The sequence below is a fragment of the Polypterus senegalus genome, unplaced genomic scaffold, assembly GCF_016835505.1.
Source record: "Polypterus senegalus isolate Bchr_013 unplaced genomic scaffold, ASM1683550v1 scaffold_5861, whole genome shotgun sequence".
NCBI lineage: Eukaryota > Metazoa > Chordata > Cladistia > Polypteriformes > Polypteridae > Polypterus > Polypterus senegalus.
In genome coordinates, this window is record NW_024385595.1 from 12,731 (window position 1) to 27,366 (window position 14,636).

The following is a 14,636-nucleotide window of genomic DNA, read 5'->3' on the forward strand; positions in this document are numbered from 1 at the left end:
GATTAGAGGGCAGAATGACTGGGCTGTGATTAGCAAATTTAGATACACCCTACTCTTTACGAAAGATGACCAGGAATCTTCTATGACCACAGAGAGTCAGAACTTCGCTTTTATGTGCCATCCGAAACAACAGTAGAGGGAAAGAGCATAAAACATATTGAATACAGATACAGAGATAGAAAAGGCACACATGAAAGTTCTAGAAGCCTACTCACTATGATCGATTCTTGGAGGTAGCGGAGTTCTTCACATTAAAACTGTCCCCTGGTCTTACATATGAGCTGGCACTCACTCCAGCCCACTTTTCTCCTTTCAAAGGAAGCACACTAAGCATCACACCATCTTCACCACCTGTGTGATGCTGTTTTTCCTTTGAGAGGTCACACTCTAGTACTTCTTGCCACGTGAGCTTCCACTCGGCAAGGCTTAAAGTTTAATGGGAGAACTTAAGGTGACAAGTGCCATACTAAGCTGTCTATAAAATAAAAATATAAACAAACCACACTCTTTTTCACTCTACATTCGCATGTATTTATTTAGCAGATGTTTCTACTCAAAGTGACTTACAAAAGATGTCCATATACTCAAATAAACATATCTCTGGTGTCTGTTTGGGAACAAGAGTTACAGGACAAGGTCACAAAACTAATCCTCAAAAATGAAGCACTCTGAAGAAAATACAAGTTGGTTACAAAACCTAACAGCTAATATCAGCCAAAAGCTCAGAAAAAAAAGTTTCAATTTCCAATGAAGGTGGGCAGCTCATTCCACCAGCCAGGCTAACTATAAAGAGAGTCTGGACTGAGATTTGATACCACGCAGAGGTTGCATCATCAGAAACTATTCAATAGCAGATCAGTGTGGGTGAGAAATAACACAGGACCTCAAAAGTTTCCTCATATACATGGGTGCTAACCCATTGATGTCTCTGTAGGCAAGCACCAAAGATTTGACCTTAATTTGTGCTGCTAAACGAAGACAGTGTGGTGTGCCTGCCTTGGCTGGTTTAACACCAGACATTCTGCTGCTTTTTGAATTATCTACAGCGGCTTGGTAGCACATGCCAGTAGTCATTCCAGAAGAGAGCTGCAGTAGTTAAGTCCAAAGTCTGAGCCAGGAGTTGTGTTTTATATTCTGTCTGATCTTGTGGATATTGTACGGAGAGAATCTGTAAGGTCGAGAAACCATAGAATCATGGTCCCTGAAGGACAGCTGGTCATCGATGACCATCCTAAGGTCATGTATCGACTTGGTAGGTGTTAGAAGTAACGAGCTGGGGTGAACAAAGATAAGGGTGCTGAATAGGTGTATAAGCTGGGATAAGAAGAAGGTACGCCTTTGCCAGGCTGAGCTGAAGATGGTTTTCTTTCATCCATTAGTGATATATGCAGAGATTGAATTTAATACCATGTGGTCCTCTGGAGGGAATGACAGGTACAGTTGCATATTATCAGTATAGTATTGACAGAAAAAACATTGAAGAGGATGGTAGGGCTTAGCAACGAGGTGAATAAAGAGAGGAGGATTTATTGGGGCAACCCTATGCTTGCCTAGTTCACCCTTGACGTCTCTCCATGCCAGGACACATGGTAGGATCTGCCCAAGAGGTAGGACTCAAGGTATGACTTTACTTTAGCAATGGCTTGTTTATTTTATAGTAAAGGGGTCTTTTTGTACCAACATGCCTGCAAATATTTGTTAAATGAAACAATTTTGACTTCCAAATCTTTGAGTTTACGACTGGTTAGTCTTAAAGGTTCTCATGTTCATAAATTTTTTGTTTTGTTTTTACTGTTCTCTTTGTTTCTGACCATGTTAGCCTGTTATTCAGTTGTTTTTGTTAGACTTTGTGTAGTTGGGGTGGCTCGGTGGTACTGTGGTAGTGCTGCTGCCTCGCAGTAAGGAGACCTGGGTTCGCTTCCCGGGTCCTCCCTGCATGGAGTTTGCAAGTTCGCAGGGTTTCCTCCGGGTACTCTGGTTTCCTCCTACCATCCAAAGACATGCAGGTTAGGTACATTGGCGATCCTAAATTGTTCCTACTGTGTTGGTGCCCTGCCTGGGATTTGTTCCTGCCTTGTGCCCTGTGTTGGCTGAGATTGGCTCCAGCAGACCCCCGTGACCCTGTGTTAGGATATAGCGGGTTAGACAATGAATGAATGACTGACTGTGTAGTTTTATTTGAGAGCCACTTACTACTGGTCTGCTCTCATTATGGCCTGCAGAGGGCGTCTCAGAGCCCCAAACCTCAGGAACACCTTCACAGGCACCAGTTTTGGTTTCAGATGACCTTTTATTCAACAGATCTTTACAGGTTCTCTTCCAAAATAAGCACAAATCTTTCCGTTGTTCCTTGCTCCAGGCAAGCTCTGTCCATGTCCACTTGACTCAAACTTCCTGAGTAAGGTGGAGCAGCCATTTTTATGCTGGACTTGGGAATACTTATCATGCCAGAACATTGCACCCAAGATGCACTTCTGGACCAGGAGGAACAATGATAAAACAAAGAAGTCCTTTGCTGGTAGTACCTTCAGGAACTCCCCCAAGGAACATAATGCGGCTGCCCTCCTGAATTTCAGTTCCCATGTAGTCTTGTGCAAATCACAGTCAAACCAGAGGAGCACTGCCACCTAGCTTACTTGGGGACCAATCACTATCAAGAGGCAGCCCCCCATGTCCATCTGTAATTCCTGCATCCCAATTGAGGAAGGGCAGAAACACCCATCCTGGTTGGGATGCTGATCCATCCCAGATGCCTAACCATAATTGTAGTATCCTGACTGGGTAAACCAACACATGTTCCATCCCGGCCAGAGTGCCAATCCATCTGCGTCCATCATATCATCCATATATAGTATCAACTGTTTTGATGTTGTTCACCTGCGGTCATTATTTGAGCTGGTGTCTTACTTGGGTCCAATTTTCTATCACAATATATAAATCCTTCAGTGAAAGTACAGACTGCTGTGACAGGTGGAAGTCATATACTGATGTATAAAAATACAATTTTTTCCTAACATTATTTCCACGTTTCTTAGTAGTCTGTGATGCTTTGTGTGCTGCTTCATGATATAATAAAATGTCTTTGCTCTTCTAATCAGACCTCTTTAAAAAAGAACTGGAGGACTATCAAAATACCTTATCATCTCTACTTCAATGCATTGAGAGGCTAAAACACCAAGTGTCGGAGGAGTTTAGAAGTTATGAGGATAAGGAAGTGAAAAAAGCTGAAGAGTACATAAAGCAAGTAGAGCAGGAGATCAAAGATCTAAGGCAGAGAAAAAATGAGCTGGTCGAGCTTTCAAAAACCGAAGACCACGTTCACTTCCTCAAGGTAACTTTACAACTTCTGATAAAATCCAAAGATCAAAAAGATGTCCATTCTTCATTTTTCCCATTTGAGTTTCTCTGAAATTTCTTAACTTCTGCTTTGCTTTTGTAGAAATTCACATCTTTCCATATTCCTACTGTGGTTGGAGATACACCTGACATAAATGACAATGGGGGCTTATTTTCACAGAATAAAGAAAAAGAGTTGATTTTGCTGAAAAAGCATATTCAGAAGATTAACAGCTGGGATATTGTAATAACCAAAAAGAAGGGTGAGCAAATTCTATTCATTTATATTCAAATTCTGAAAAAGAGCAGTGTCATTAAACACCGAGGTCTAAAGAGGAACGGAATGCTCCCATTATCCTCACATTTAGTTCTCAGCTAAACAATATGAGTAGAACTGAATTCAGAGTGTGGTCATCAAAGGTAATGACGGGTCAAAAACCATGATAAATGTTGAGGTGCCAAACCAGCTTTCCCCGTTTATCCATCAATGGTGCAATACCATCCTCTGGCGTTCTAACAAACTAGTGACTGCTTACTAAGGCTTCTGTATTAGCTGTGTTCTGGGCTGGAAGGAACTCTGTCTCTTCTGCTGTCAAGTCAACGGAATGACACCTTCTTCAAAGCTGCCTAGAATTTTATAGTCCTGGAACCAGAAGGGGCGGAGTCAGTTGCCTTCACTGTGCAGTTTCTTGGCACTTTATAGGTAAAGTAAGATGTCACAGTTATAGTCAGAACACCCATGCTGGTATATTACATACTAGGGAGGAACCCACATGGTGACCCTCTCACGTGCATGAGTGACAACAACAAAATATAATATTTTGCTTCACAAAAAATTGCTGAAACAAATCGTGTTTCACCACAAGTGAAATCCATTCTATTAACACATATTTTTTTCATTTTATCTACAAATATTTACTCTAGATTTAAAACAATGGCAAAATTTGTTCAGGTGCGGAACATAGAAAGGAGGGTCCTGCTACTGAAAACTTACCTTCAGGGGCCAATCTGCACTGCTAAAATGTATATTCCTGGGTATGTGACTGATGGTGTGCCTCTGGAATATAATCTAGTTTGGATAGGCTGTGGAGTAAAGGAAAGAGAGCAGAGATGCCCCCAAATGAATGGTTTGAGGTGAAACTGGCAATGTGCATGTGCAGGCTGTGTATGAGGCAGATGAGAGTCCAAGGAAGGCACAGTGAAAAATCAGGGTTGTGTGAAGGCAAGCCAAAGAGGTAAAATATTTTGTTAGAAATATTTTTTTGCTTTTCACCATAAGATACTTCAAACCCACCCAAAACATTACTTTAGTGAGTTGTGAATTTCATTATTACAAAACTAATTTTTGGGGTAATTCTGTAAAACTCTGCTGTTTTGCTCATCACTACTCATGTTGCTCTTTAGTGTTTCTGAACCAATTTTTTCGAATATCACTATTTCTAAAACATAAAAACTATCATTTTTGAAAATGCAAAAGGTTTTGAGAAAAACAAAACTGCTGGAAAATGTGGTGGCAGAGAAATGTTGATATATTGTAGATCTAACAATAAGAGCACATGTTTATTTTGAAAGTATTTTATATGCTTTCTTTAGTGGAGAATATCATGATGGAAATAATGAATGGGCACGTCTGTCATTGGGGGGTGGCAGGGTGGTGCAGTGGTAGCACCGCTGCCTTATAGTAAGGTCATGAGGGTTTGCGTCACGGGTCCTCCCCGCATAGAGTTTGCATGTTCTCACTGTGTCTGTGTGAGTTTCTTCCCGGAATCCAAAGACATTAAGGTTATGTGGATTGGCAATAGTAAATTGGTGCTAGTTTCTGTTTGGGAAGTGTGTGTGTGTGTGTGTGTGTTTGCCCTGTGATGGATTGGCACCCTGTCCTGAGTTTGTTCCTGCCCTGTGATAGCTGAGATAGGTTTCAGCATCCCCCCGCAACAATGCTCAGAACAAAGTGGGTTGGAAAATGACCGACTAACATTATTGGTGTGCTTTGAAGTTGTGGTATGCTTATGATAAGGAAAATAAAATTCATTTGCTCAAAATACATACATTATGATAGAGCAATTGACAAGGATTCACCAGACATCTTGATAAAGATTGCGGGGTTAAAATGCTATGAATGTAAGGGGCCTCAAATCCTTACTTAGCACAACTTTAGTCAGACTGTGATGGTTGTGTGCTTCTCCTAACATGTTTTTAAGTGATTTTTTTTTCTTCTTTCTTAATTGTTTCAGAAACATGCCATGTTTCAGTGCAAACAAACCAAGAGAACAAAGATCTCAAAGCTTCTGAAAGTTCTGAGGCAGGGCCACAGCAAGCTAACGTGGTGCCTTATGGTAAAACGGACACCGAAAACTTGGGGAAGCATGCCATTGACAGAACAGGTTTGTCTCCAAGATGTTTGTTATGAACTATTAAATGAGTAGGAGCCAATATCTGTAGATTCCAGGGGAAAGAGTTTCTATACATTACAAATTAGAGTTTGGCCAGGATAAAATAAGATGGCTTGTTGTTGTTTTTTATGTCTTTTTTCTCAGTTACTGAAGGTTAGAATAAGGACATAAAAGCTAAAATAATCAACCCTTTGCTCAATTGAAAAATTTGGTATTGTCCCACATTACAGTAGAGCATTTCCCAGAAATTCATCATCTCAGATATGTTAAAGACTATATTTATATGTCATTCTTATGGTACTCTTGATTTTCCCCATGGTTCATTTATATGATTATTTCAAAATTTTTTCCCCCTAATTTGGTTTTCATTCACTTGATGTCAGACATGTAGTTGTCCCACGGTTGTCAGGCAAGGAGAAATTATTGCTGGGTGCAGATGCACAGACATCAATGCCTGAAATTACTTACTACCTTGATGGAGTATGGAAGGAACAGACTGGTTTCCTGTTCCTATTCCTGATCCCTTCCTGTTGTATCTTGCTTCGTCCTTGATTTCAAGTCACCAGCTTAATTGTGTAACGGGATGAAATGAGGGTACAGGACAAAGTTGGTTGCTTAGGGTGCCAGGCAAAAAAAAAAGCCTATTTAATTTGAACTGAAACAGAAAATAAATGAAAAATATGCAGTTCAATGCAATTCTTATCAATAAGGCAATCTTCTCTCTGGGACTTCACCAGATTGTTTCTGGCATGAATCAGCACAGTCAACATGTAAATCAGACACCGTCCTCCAGGTTTGTTCTCCTTTTATATTGTGCAGATCAGAAGGGGAGGGGCTTCCTTGACTTTGGTGCCCTCAAGGGGCGGTTCCTCAAGGCTGTGAGGGAAAATCGGATACAATACTGTCAGCGACAGCGCCCCCACTCATCCTGCGCTTGTACTACTTACTTTTGTTACCCAACCGGCAGCCACACTACCAAGACCTGTAGTCTGGATAAATTACTGATACTGAACCTACTTATAACAAGCCGTACCTCTAACAAATAATATTTTCCCCTCAATCGATGATTAAACACAAGCAAACAAAAGCAGATATGTAAAATAAGTGTATAAATATATTAAATGAAACACAATTACAAAAACAATAATGCAAATCCCCAGCGTAGAATATATCTATATATGTATATGCCTCCACCAAAGCAGCAACGTGAAAACATCATATATACAATAACAAAACCTCCCTTGCTACTGCAACGTATAACAAACACAAATAACAACAACGGATTAATACTGAAATGTCAATGAATTTGAACTTGAATCCGGGTAAATTACTGTCCTGAATACGGATGACTGATCAAGAAAAAAATGGACGTGTTTGTATCTCCCGAATAAAACTGGAACAATCTCACCATGTTTCCTTGGTGTATGGTGGATGATAATGTCCAACCCTGGGGTTTCTGGCGATTATTGAGCTGTCGTGAATCCGACGGAATGAGACACAAACTGGGGTACAAGGCGTGATGTGAAAAATAGCAGGAAATGATGATCTGTGGTCGATAGTTAAATCTCCATCTTCCTCCTTCCTCCTTTTTTCCTCTTTCCCTTCTGATCGTTTAAATAGTGACAAGCCGGATGTAACTGGAATGTGAACAGGTGATTTCCATCCTGGGGCTGTGGTCTCTCTCCCTCATCCGTCCCCTCTGCACTTACGGGGACAACATTCACTGACGTACATACAACGGACAGTAAACGGGACGATGGAAACAACACACACGCAGAACCCACATCGAATATACTATTACTATGTAGCCCCACTACACTTCAAGTGAACCTGGAAGGTGACCCTCTGGCAAGCATGTGTGACAATTATTTGATACAAACTTTACTGCCCATAACTACAATTTTGCTCTTTCATTTAAATCACTTCTACCTTAGTCACTAGGAAAAGAAACAAACAAAAATGAGTTCAGTGTAATACATTCTTTGTTTAATTTGTTTTCTTCATTGGCTTCCTGTTGCTGCAAGGAACCATTTTAAGAGGAGTCCTTGGTCTCCTCTTATGTCCCCTTTAGAAGTCTTTGATCTGCCTCTGCCTGTTTGCTGACCTCTTACGACACGTCTCAAGACTGACCAATGCTTCTCTATTCTTGTCCCAAAGCTCTGGACTAATCTCCCTTTATCTACACCTACAACCCCTGATTTACTTGTGTTTAGGAGTCCTTTGAAAAGCCATCATCTTATTAAATATTTTGGAACTGCTTAGTTTCTCTCTTACAGGTCAGCTGCCATTGCACTGACAAAGAGTTAAGGATATGGATTTTTGTAGTATTCTAGCCTCGGGTGTAATTATGTAATTGAAATTATATAGTTGCTGAGCAATTTGAGGAGCAGGAGTGACCGAACCCTCCAGCCGGGCTACCGTGTAAGGCCAAGGAGTGGCAGCGGGAGTCAGAGGATCAAAGCTTGGCATGGCACCGCAGTGATTTGCAAGAGACTGGCAATGGGGTTCCAAACTGTGTTTTAGTTGACTGTTGGTGGATGTCTCCTCTGGCTGCAGAGATCCCTCTGGGGTAAGCGGAGAAGTCACCAGTTTTTCGAAAGGAGGCATTGTGGCTTGGTTTTTAACGGACAGATTCTGCCTGGGATTTTAATTTCATTTTTTTATTGGATTTATTTATTGGACATTTTAACCTCCACAAGCTCAGGATTTTATGGATGATTTAATAATCATAATAATTTCTTACATTTATATAGCACTTTTCGTAATACTCAAAGCTTTTTAATGATTGGGGAGCCACTTCAACCACCACTAATGTGTAGCACTCACCTGGATGTTGTGAGGATGGTAATTTTGTGCCAGTACGCACAACACGCATTAGCTGATAGGTGGTAAAGAGGTGAGAGATGGATAGCAAATTATAGACAGGGAATGATTAGGTGGCCAGAATAACCAGGCCATGATGGCCAATTTAGCCTTGACATCAGAATACACCCAGCTCTTTACGCAGTATGCCCAGGGTTCTTTAATGACTACATAGTTAAGACCATAGTTTTATGTCTCATCTGAAGGACGGTGCCATTTGTACAGCATAGTGTCCCTGTCACTGCACTAGGGCATTGGGATTCACACACAGACCACAGTTTAAGTGCCCCCTGCTGACCTCACCCACACATCTTCCAGCAGCAACTTCTTCCATCCAAGTACTAACCAGGTCCGAACATGCTTAGCTGCAGGTTGGTAACCTCATCTGAAGTGCGTGTGCTATTGGCTGTTGATCATACTTATTTAGTTATTTCTTGACTAACTATTGGAGCACTGCATTTTGAACACTTCGTTTAGTTTTAGATAAAAGCACTTCAGCACTTTGCAACAATCCATGGCTGAGTGTGCATCCTCGCTTGTTTGACTCATCCCCGAGTAAGTTATCAGCCATTCTGGGTTTAATATTCTCCTGGAAGGAACCAGGGATTAGTGGAGCTGACCCAGACCGTAACAAAATACATGAATATCCCATTAACTAAACATTATGAATTTCCTTTAGTGCCCGGTCAATGTGTACAATTAATATGAACAGACTGAGTTTGAATACTTGCTTTGTTCTTGAATGATTGTCATTTCTCCTCTGCAACCCATCTAGAGACTTCTGCTCCTGAAGTAAAGAAGATGAGGAAGGAGGAGGAAGAGGCACATTCATCTGGTATCCCCAGCAGGGACTGGATTTCCAAAAATTCTTCTCCAGATCTGGGCAAAGATAAAGGTCTGTTTGGGTCTCGTTGTTACTAAGAAGTGTAGTAAAGAAGAGAGCTGTCTGCGACAGGCGTTACATATAAATGACGTAGAGGAAAAGACAGCATTCACATTTCTTACATGGATACAAAGAGTTCTCTCTGCGATAGTCAAGTGGTTGTGTGATTTAAGAAGAGCAGTCCTGAAACGCACATCCTCTATATTAATGTTTCTCCACTTTTCTTTTTTACTGAAGGCCACTCTCCTTGTTGCCAACAGGCTAAGGGGGCTATAGGTTTTCATTCCACACCCAATTGCTTAATTAGAAACCAGTCCTTGCCAACATCAGACCTCATTTTGGCCCTGTTAGTCTGCAATGTTAGGTTCTTATATCATAGATTTTTTTCCTTTCCAAAGATATCATCCAAATGATTTGAAGCCTAAAATAATTTTCAGCCACATTTTTACATTAAGTGTTTTACTAAACCAAATAGTGCAGGATAAATCCACAGAGGTGTAAATAGAAACAAGTTAGATGGAGAGCTGCTGGCTCCTTTGTCATTTGCTTCTTACTGCTAATAAGCAGCCATTAAAAAAGTGAATGCAGCTGTTTAAGATTGAAATCAGCAATTAAGGGTGGGGAACATTAAAAAGTGATACCACTAAAATGAAGCAGAAAAATGTCACTTCAGCAACAAGGACTTCATCAGCAGTAATTGACATCTCATTAAGAAACTGGGTTGGAATAAAAACCTGCAGCCACTGCCACCTTCCAGGACTGACATTTTCTACTCCTACAATAAGACGTCAACATGTTTTCTTCAAAAAGAACCAAAATGTTAAGTGTACACATAAAACCAAAGGTGACATTTAACTGGTCAATGACTGGTCAAGTTGTATATATATATAAAAAGAGCAATGAACAAAGAGAAACTCAAACACACCATAAATAATAAGAGAAACACCAAATCCTCCAAATCTGTAATTAAAAATGCCCTCTGCAATTTACTCGAACAGCTTATCGATTCTCACATTAGTGGGGTTTCTGATGCAGTCTTGAGGAGATGAATTTTTCATAATCAGGAGTGTAGTGAGCGACGACACAACAAAGTTTGGAGTCCATGAGACATGTCCAAAAACGTGACTTAATTTGGCACATTGCAGAGGAAATGTGCTCAGATTTTAAAATTTTTAATGATATCTATTTTGATTTTTGTCACCCTTCTAGTTACTATTGAAGTTGTAGGTTTAGAAAAAACCTTTCATTCGGGGAAGAAGTTTTTTGAAGATCTCATCAAGAAAATGAATGATTCTAGAATTGATATTCATCAAGGAGTGTTTGACAGTCAGTCCAGCAATCTGGCTCTTCTCTTTTGTCCAGTTATTTCGATAATTGGAAAAGATATTAAAGTGGCACTGAAGAAAATTCCAAGTAAGTGTTGTAAAATCATAGGATTGAAATAAGCGCGAGAACGGTCTAACATTTCATGACTGCTTGTTATGGGGGTACAAGTGTCTTGTTCACAAAGTGTCTTGTTCACAAATCTGATTGTTGGGTTTTCAGGTAGGATGGCTTTGCAGTAAAACACTAAAATCTTAATATATTAATGCACACCCTAGGTTTTTTTTTTCTTCTTATATACTATTTAACATTCCCTATCTATCCCATAGAGAAGTCCATATTTACAGCTTACTGTACATTGTGGCCAAAAGAGAGTGCCAGAGAGCCCCAAACCACAGCTACAGTAAAGCACCACACGTTATTAAGACCAAATAAAAGGTTTTTATTCTCTCCAGGCACTTCTTCCTAATCCTCTCTCCAGTAATAAGCCACAAGTATACAATAAATTCAATTGATATTTGAAAACACAGAAGAATACATTTTGCTTAAATATTAAACATTTTGACAAAAAATTAATCAAAATCTCATTCTCTGTGGTACACATTTGAAAAATTGTTTCTCTTCAAGTCTCTTCAATGTATTTAAAAATAGATAAAGCATTGATTCTTAAAATGTAATATATTCTTTTTAAATATTTAATTTAATGTTTTTTTGTTTTTTTTGCAGATAATAAGAAGGTCATTCTGGTTGTTATGCATCACACCCCTAACCCCGGTTATATCGTAGCAGAAAGTGCAAGATGTGTGGAACAGAAAAATGTGGTGGCCACAGTTGACCTCCTATTCCACGAAAATCTCGGCCTACTTGAATGCCAACTCAATGAACGATCCTTAGAAAAAGTTTTCTTCTTTTGCAAGGATCACTGTATGAAATAACTCTGTAAGCATTGTCATCAATGTGGCTCTTTAGAAATAAATTGATCATACATCACAAATGGGGCATGCAATGGACTCTGGGTGATTGAGTTTGGACTGGAATCCTCCTTCCACAGGTCTTGAATGAGGGGCATCTTGTGTGGAATGTAAAAAAAGTCATGTGAGATAGATAGATATAGGGTGGTCCAGATCTAATTATGCAATTTTCATTACGCTATAACTTATTAAGTTTATTACATAGAGAATTCACAGCACCTGCCCTGCACATAGAGATTTCACTTAAAATTCTTTTTGTTGCAGATAGATAGCAGCACCTGCCCTGCATTCCAAAATGGCGGGGAGACGGTTGTCAGTCGAACAGCTGCATAATTAGATCCGGACCACCCTGTAGATAGATAGATAGATAGATAGGTTATGATGAGATAGATAGATAGATAGATAGATAGATAGGTTATCATGAAATACTTCCCATATGTTGTTGTATACTCACATGAAAATTTTATGTTTTGACTTAAACAAAAAATAAAACTAATGTCAAAACATAAAAAATTGTGTCAGATTATTTTAAAATAATTAGAAATGAAGGGTGGTAGATTATATAAGTAACCATCCACTTCACTGTGACACACCTAAACAAGTTTGGATGCAAATAACATCAGTCATCACATATTTTGTTTGACTAAATCTGTCCATAAGCGATGAATGGCTGAGTTCTCCTTTTCTGGAATTTCCTTTGATTTTAATAAAACCTACACCATCACCACAAAGAAACAGTCCAGATAAATCATGGGTGAGGTTATTAAAGAGATGATGAGGATTAAAGATCTCCTGAGCTATTCAAATTCTCTTTATAATACAGTAACAGAATAGAGTCAATTTGGAAGGATTGTGAACCTGTGAAGAATTGAGACAATTGAAAAACTGTCTGCCAGAACAAGAGAGATATTAGCAACAAAGCTAATCGAGAGATCTCTTCTTCACTAATATAGGAAAGCTACGCTTCCATAGATGACATTCTAGAACTCGCAGATTCCCTGATTAACAAAAATGGACTTCATGGAAAAGTATCAAAACAAAATACACTGTTGTAAAATGGTCACATTTGATCTCAACTAATGTTTTCCAAAAGGTAAGGGAAGAAGATTCAGCAGGTTGTGTTTGAAATCTGCGGCTGCTAATCTTGTTGAATATTTGTTTCATGGTCTACTCTTTACAAAACAGCTTATGGAAAATACACAAAGTGAGGCTGTTCTCTGTCACAAGGTAACAAGGATTAAGCGTGTGATGCATAACAGCCAGGATAATCATCATTTCAAGCTGTGAATAATCAGGTCAGGTCAGGCTGGGTTGCCACTCCCATACATGAGGAAACAGCCAGGGATCCCAGTTAGCAACTCCTCAAGGCAGACACGTCTTCCAGTCCCACCCTCTGGAAATGACCATCTACCTGCCGCAGCCAGGTGTTATGTGGGCTTCCCCTTGGCCTGATCCAGCCTCTCCTGTGATTTGGATTATCCTTGGAGAATCACACTACATGGCCGTAGTGCCGTAACTGACGCTCCCTTACAATGCAGGTAATGTGTCTCATTCAGGACTCCGTGAGCAACACAAGTCCAACCAGCAGTACCCAAGGATTTTCTGGAGAGACACAGTACTGAAGGAGTCCAGTCGTCTTATCAGGTCACTGAATAGCGTCCATGTCTCACAACCATATACCAAGACAGGAAGTACCAGGACACTAAAGACTTAGACCTGCGTCCTTTTGCACAGATATCGGGAGCTCCAAGCACCACTTTCCAGTGACCTCATGGGCCCCAGTAATCTCCCAATCTATCTACTGACTCCATAGGAAGAGTCACTAGAGACATGAATGTCATTGCTGAGTTAAGTAAACCTCTCAACAAGGTCAACACTCTCTTCGCATACAGACACACTGCTGACAAATCCCAGTATTAACTGGGAAAAACACAGAGGTTCGGCCTCCAATCTGCACAGCACTCACAGTACCAGCGTACATACTGGCCATGTATCCAGCAACCTTGGGGGGAATCCTGTGAATTCTCATGATGTCTCACAGGGCAGCTCTATCAACTGAGTCAAACGCTTTACGAAAATCATTAAAGGTTTCAAAGAAACTCAGCTGATATTCACATTTTCGCTTGAAGAGAATACTCAGTGCTAAGATGTGGTCGATAGTCGACTTCTTAGGTGTAAAACCAGACTGCTCCAGATCCCGGTAGGTGCATTTCTCTGAGTCTGCTGAAATTGACAGTGGGATAGTCACTCATCACTAGTCACTAGTTACCAGCATTTCATCCACAGGTTTTTGGTGTTGTGAATTTAAGCACTGTGCCAAATTACATCCATCCACCCATTTCTGGATCTGACCAATTCAATTCAGGGTTAAATCAGCCACATGGCAGTCCAACCATTAAATGTATTTTAGGGTTAGGAGCTGGAGGCTAACACGTAAGGGACACCAATCCATTCCAGCCAGTACCTTGTAAATTCAGTCACGTTATTCTTATGAACAGCTCATTAGTAGAGAATGCTACAGTCAGCTCTGTTTATGACGGGAGGCTGTTCTGTGTTCCTGTTGTGCCTCTCCACTGTTTGTCTATGGTCTACTGGCTCAGATTTCAGTCTCCGCCTTAAGAACTACAGGAAGGACATTTGAGCACAGTTGTTGAACTGGGTTCAACATTTAGTGCTGACGCTTTAGTAAGAACATGATGGCTGAGGCAAAGATTTCAGTGTTTCACGATCAGTTTCATTGCTCCGTGTGTCTGGAACTCCTGAGGGATCCGGTGACCACTGCCTGTGGACATAACTACTGCAAGCAGTGTATTGAAAACTGTTGGGATTCAACTGGAATATACAATTGTCCACAGTGCAGGATGGTCT

The 14,636-nt window shown here is 40.3% G+C and overlaps 1 protein-coding gene across 1 annotated transcript; it reads left to right on the top strand.

Moving 5' to 3' along the window:
• The first annotated feature begins 1,194 nt into the window (after positions 1–1,194).
• LOC120522333 lies at positions 1,195–11,853 on the top strand. The gene is made up of 7 exons (XM_039743354.1): positions 1,195–1,252; positions 3,099–3,331; positions 3,440–3,599; positions 5,571–5,720; positions 9,367–9,486; positions 10,684–10,887; positions 11,524–11,853. The coding sequence occupies exons 1-7, from the start codon at positions 1,195–1,197 to the stop codon at positions 11,730–11,732; spliced, it is 1,134 nt and encodes a 377-aa protein (XP_039599288.1). The 3' UTR covers positions 11,733–11,853.
• The last annotated feature ends 2,783 nt before the right edge of the window (positions 11,854–14,636 follow it).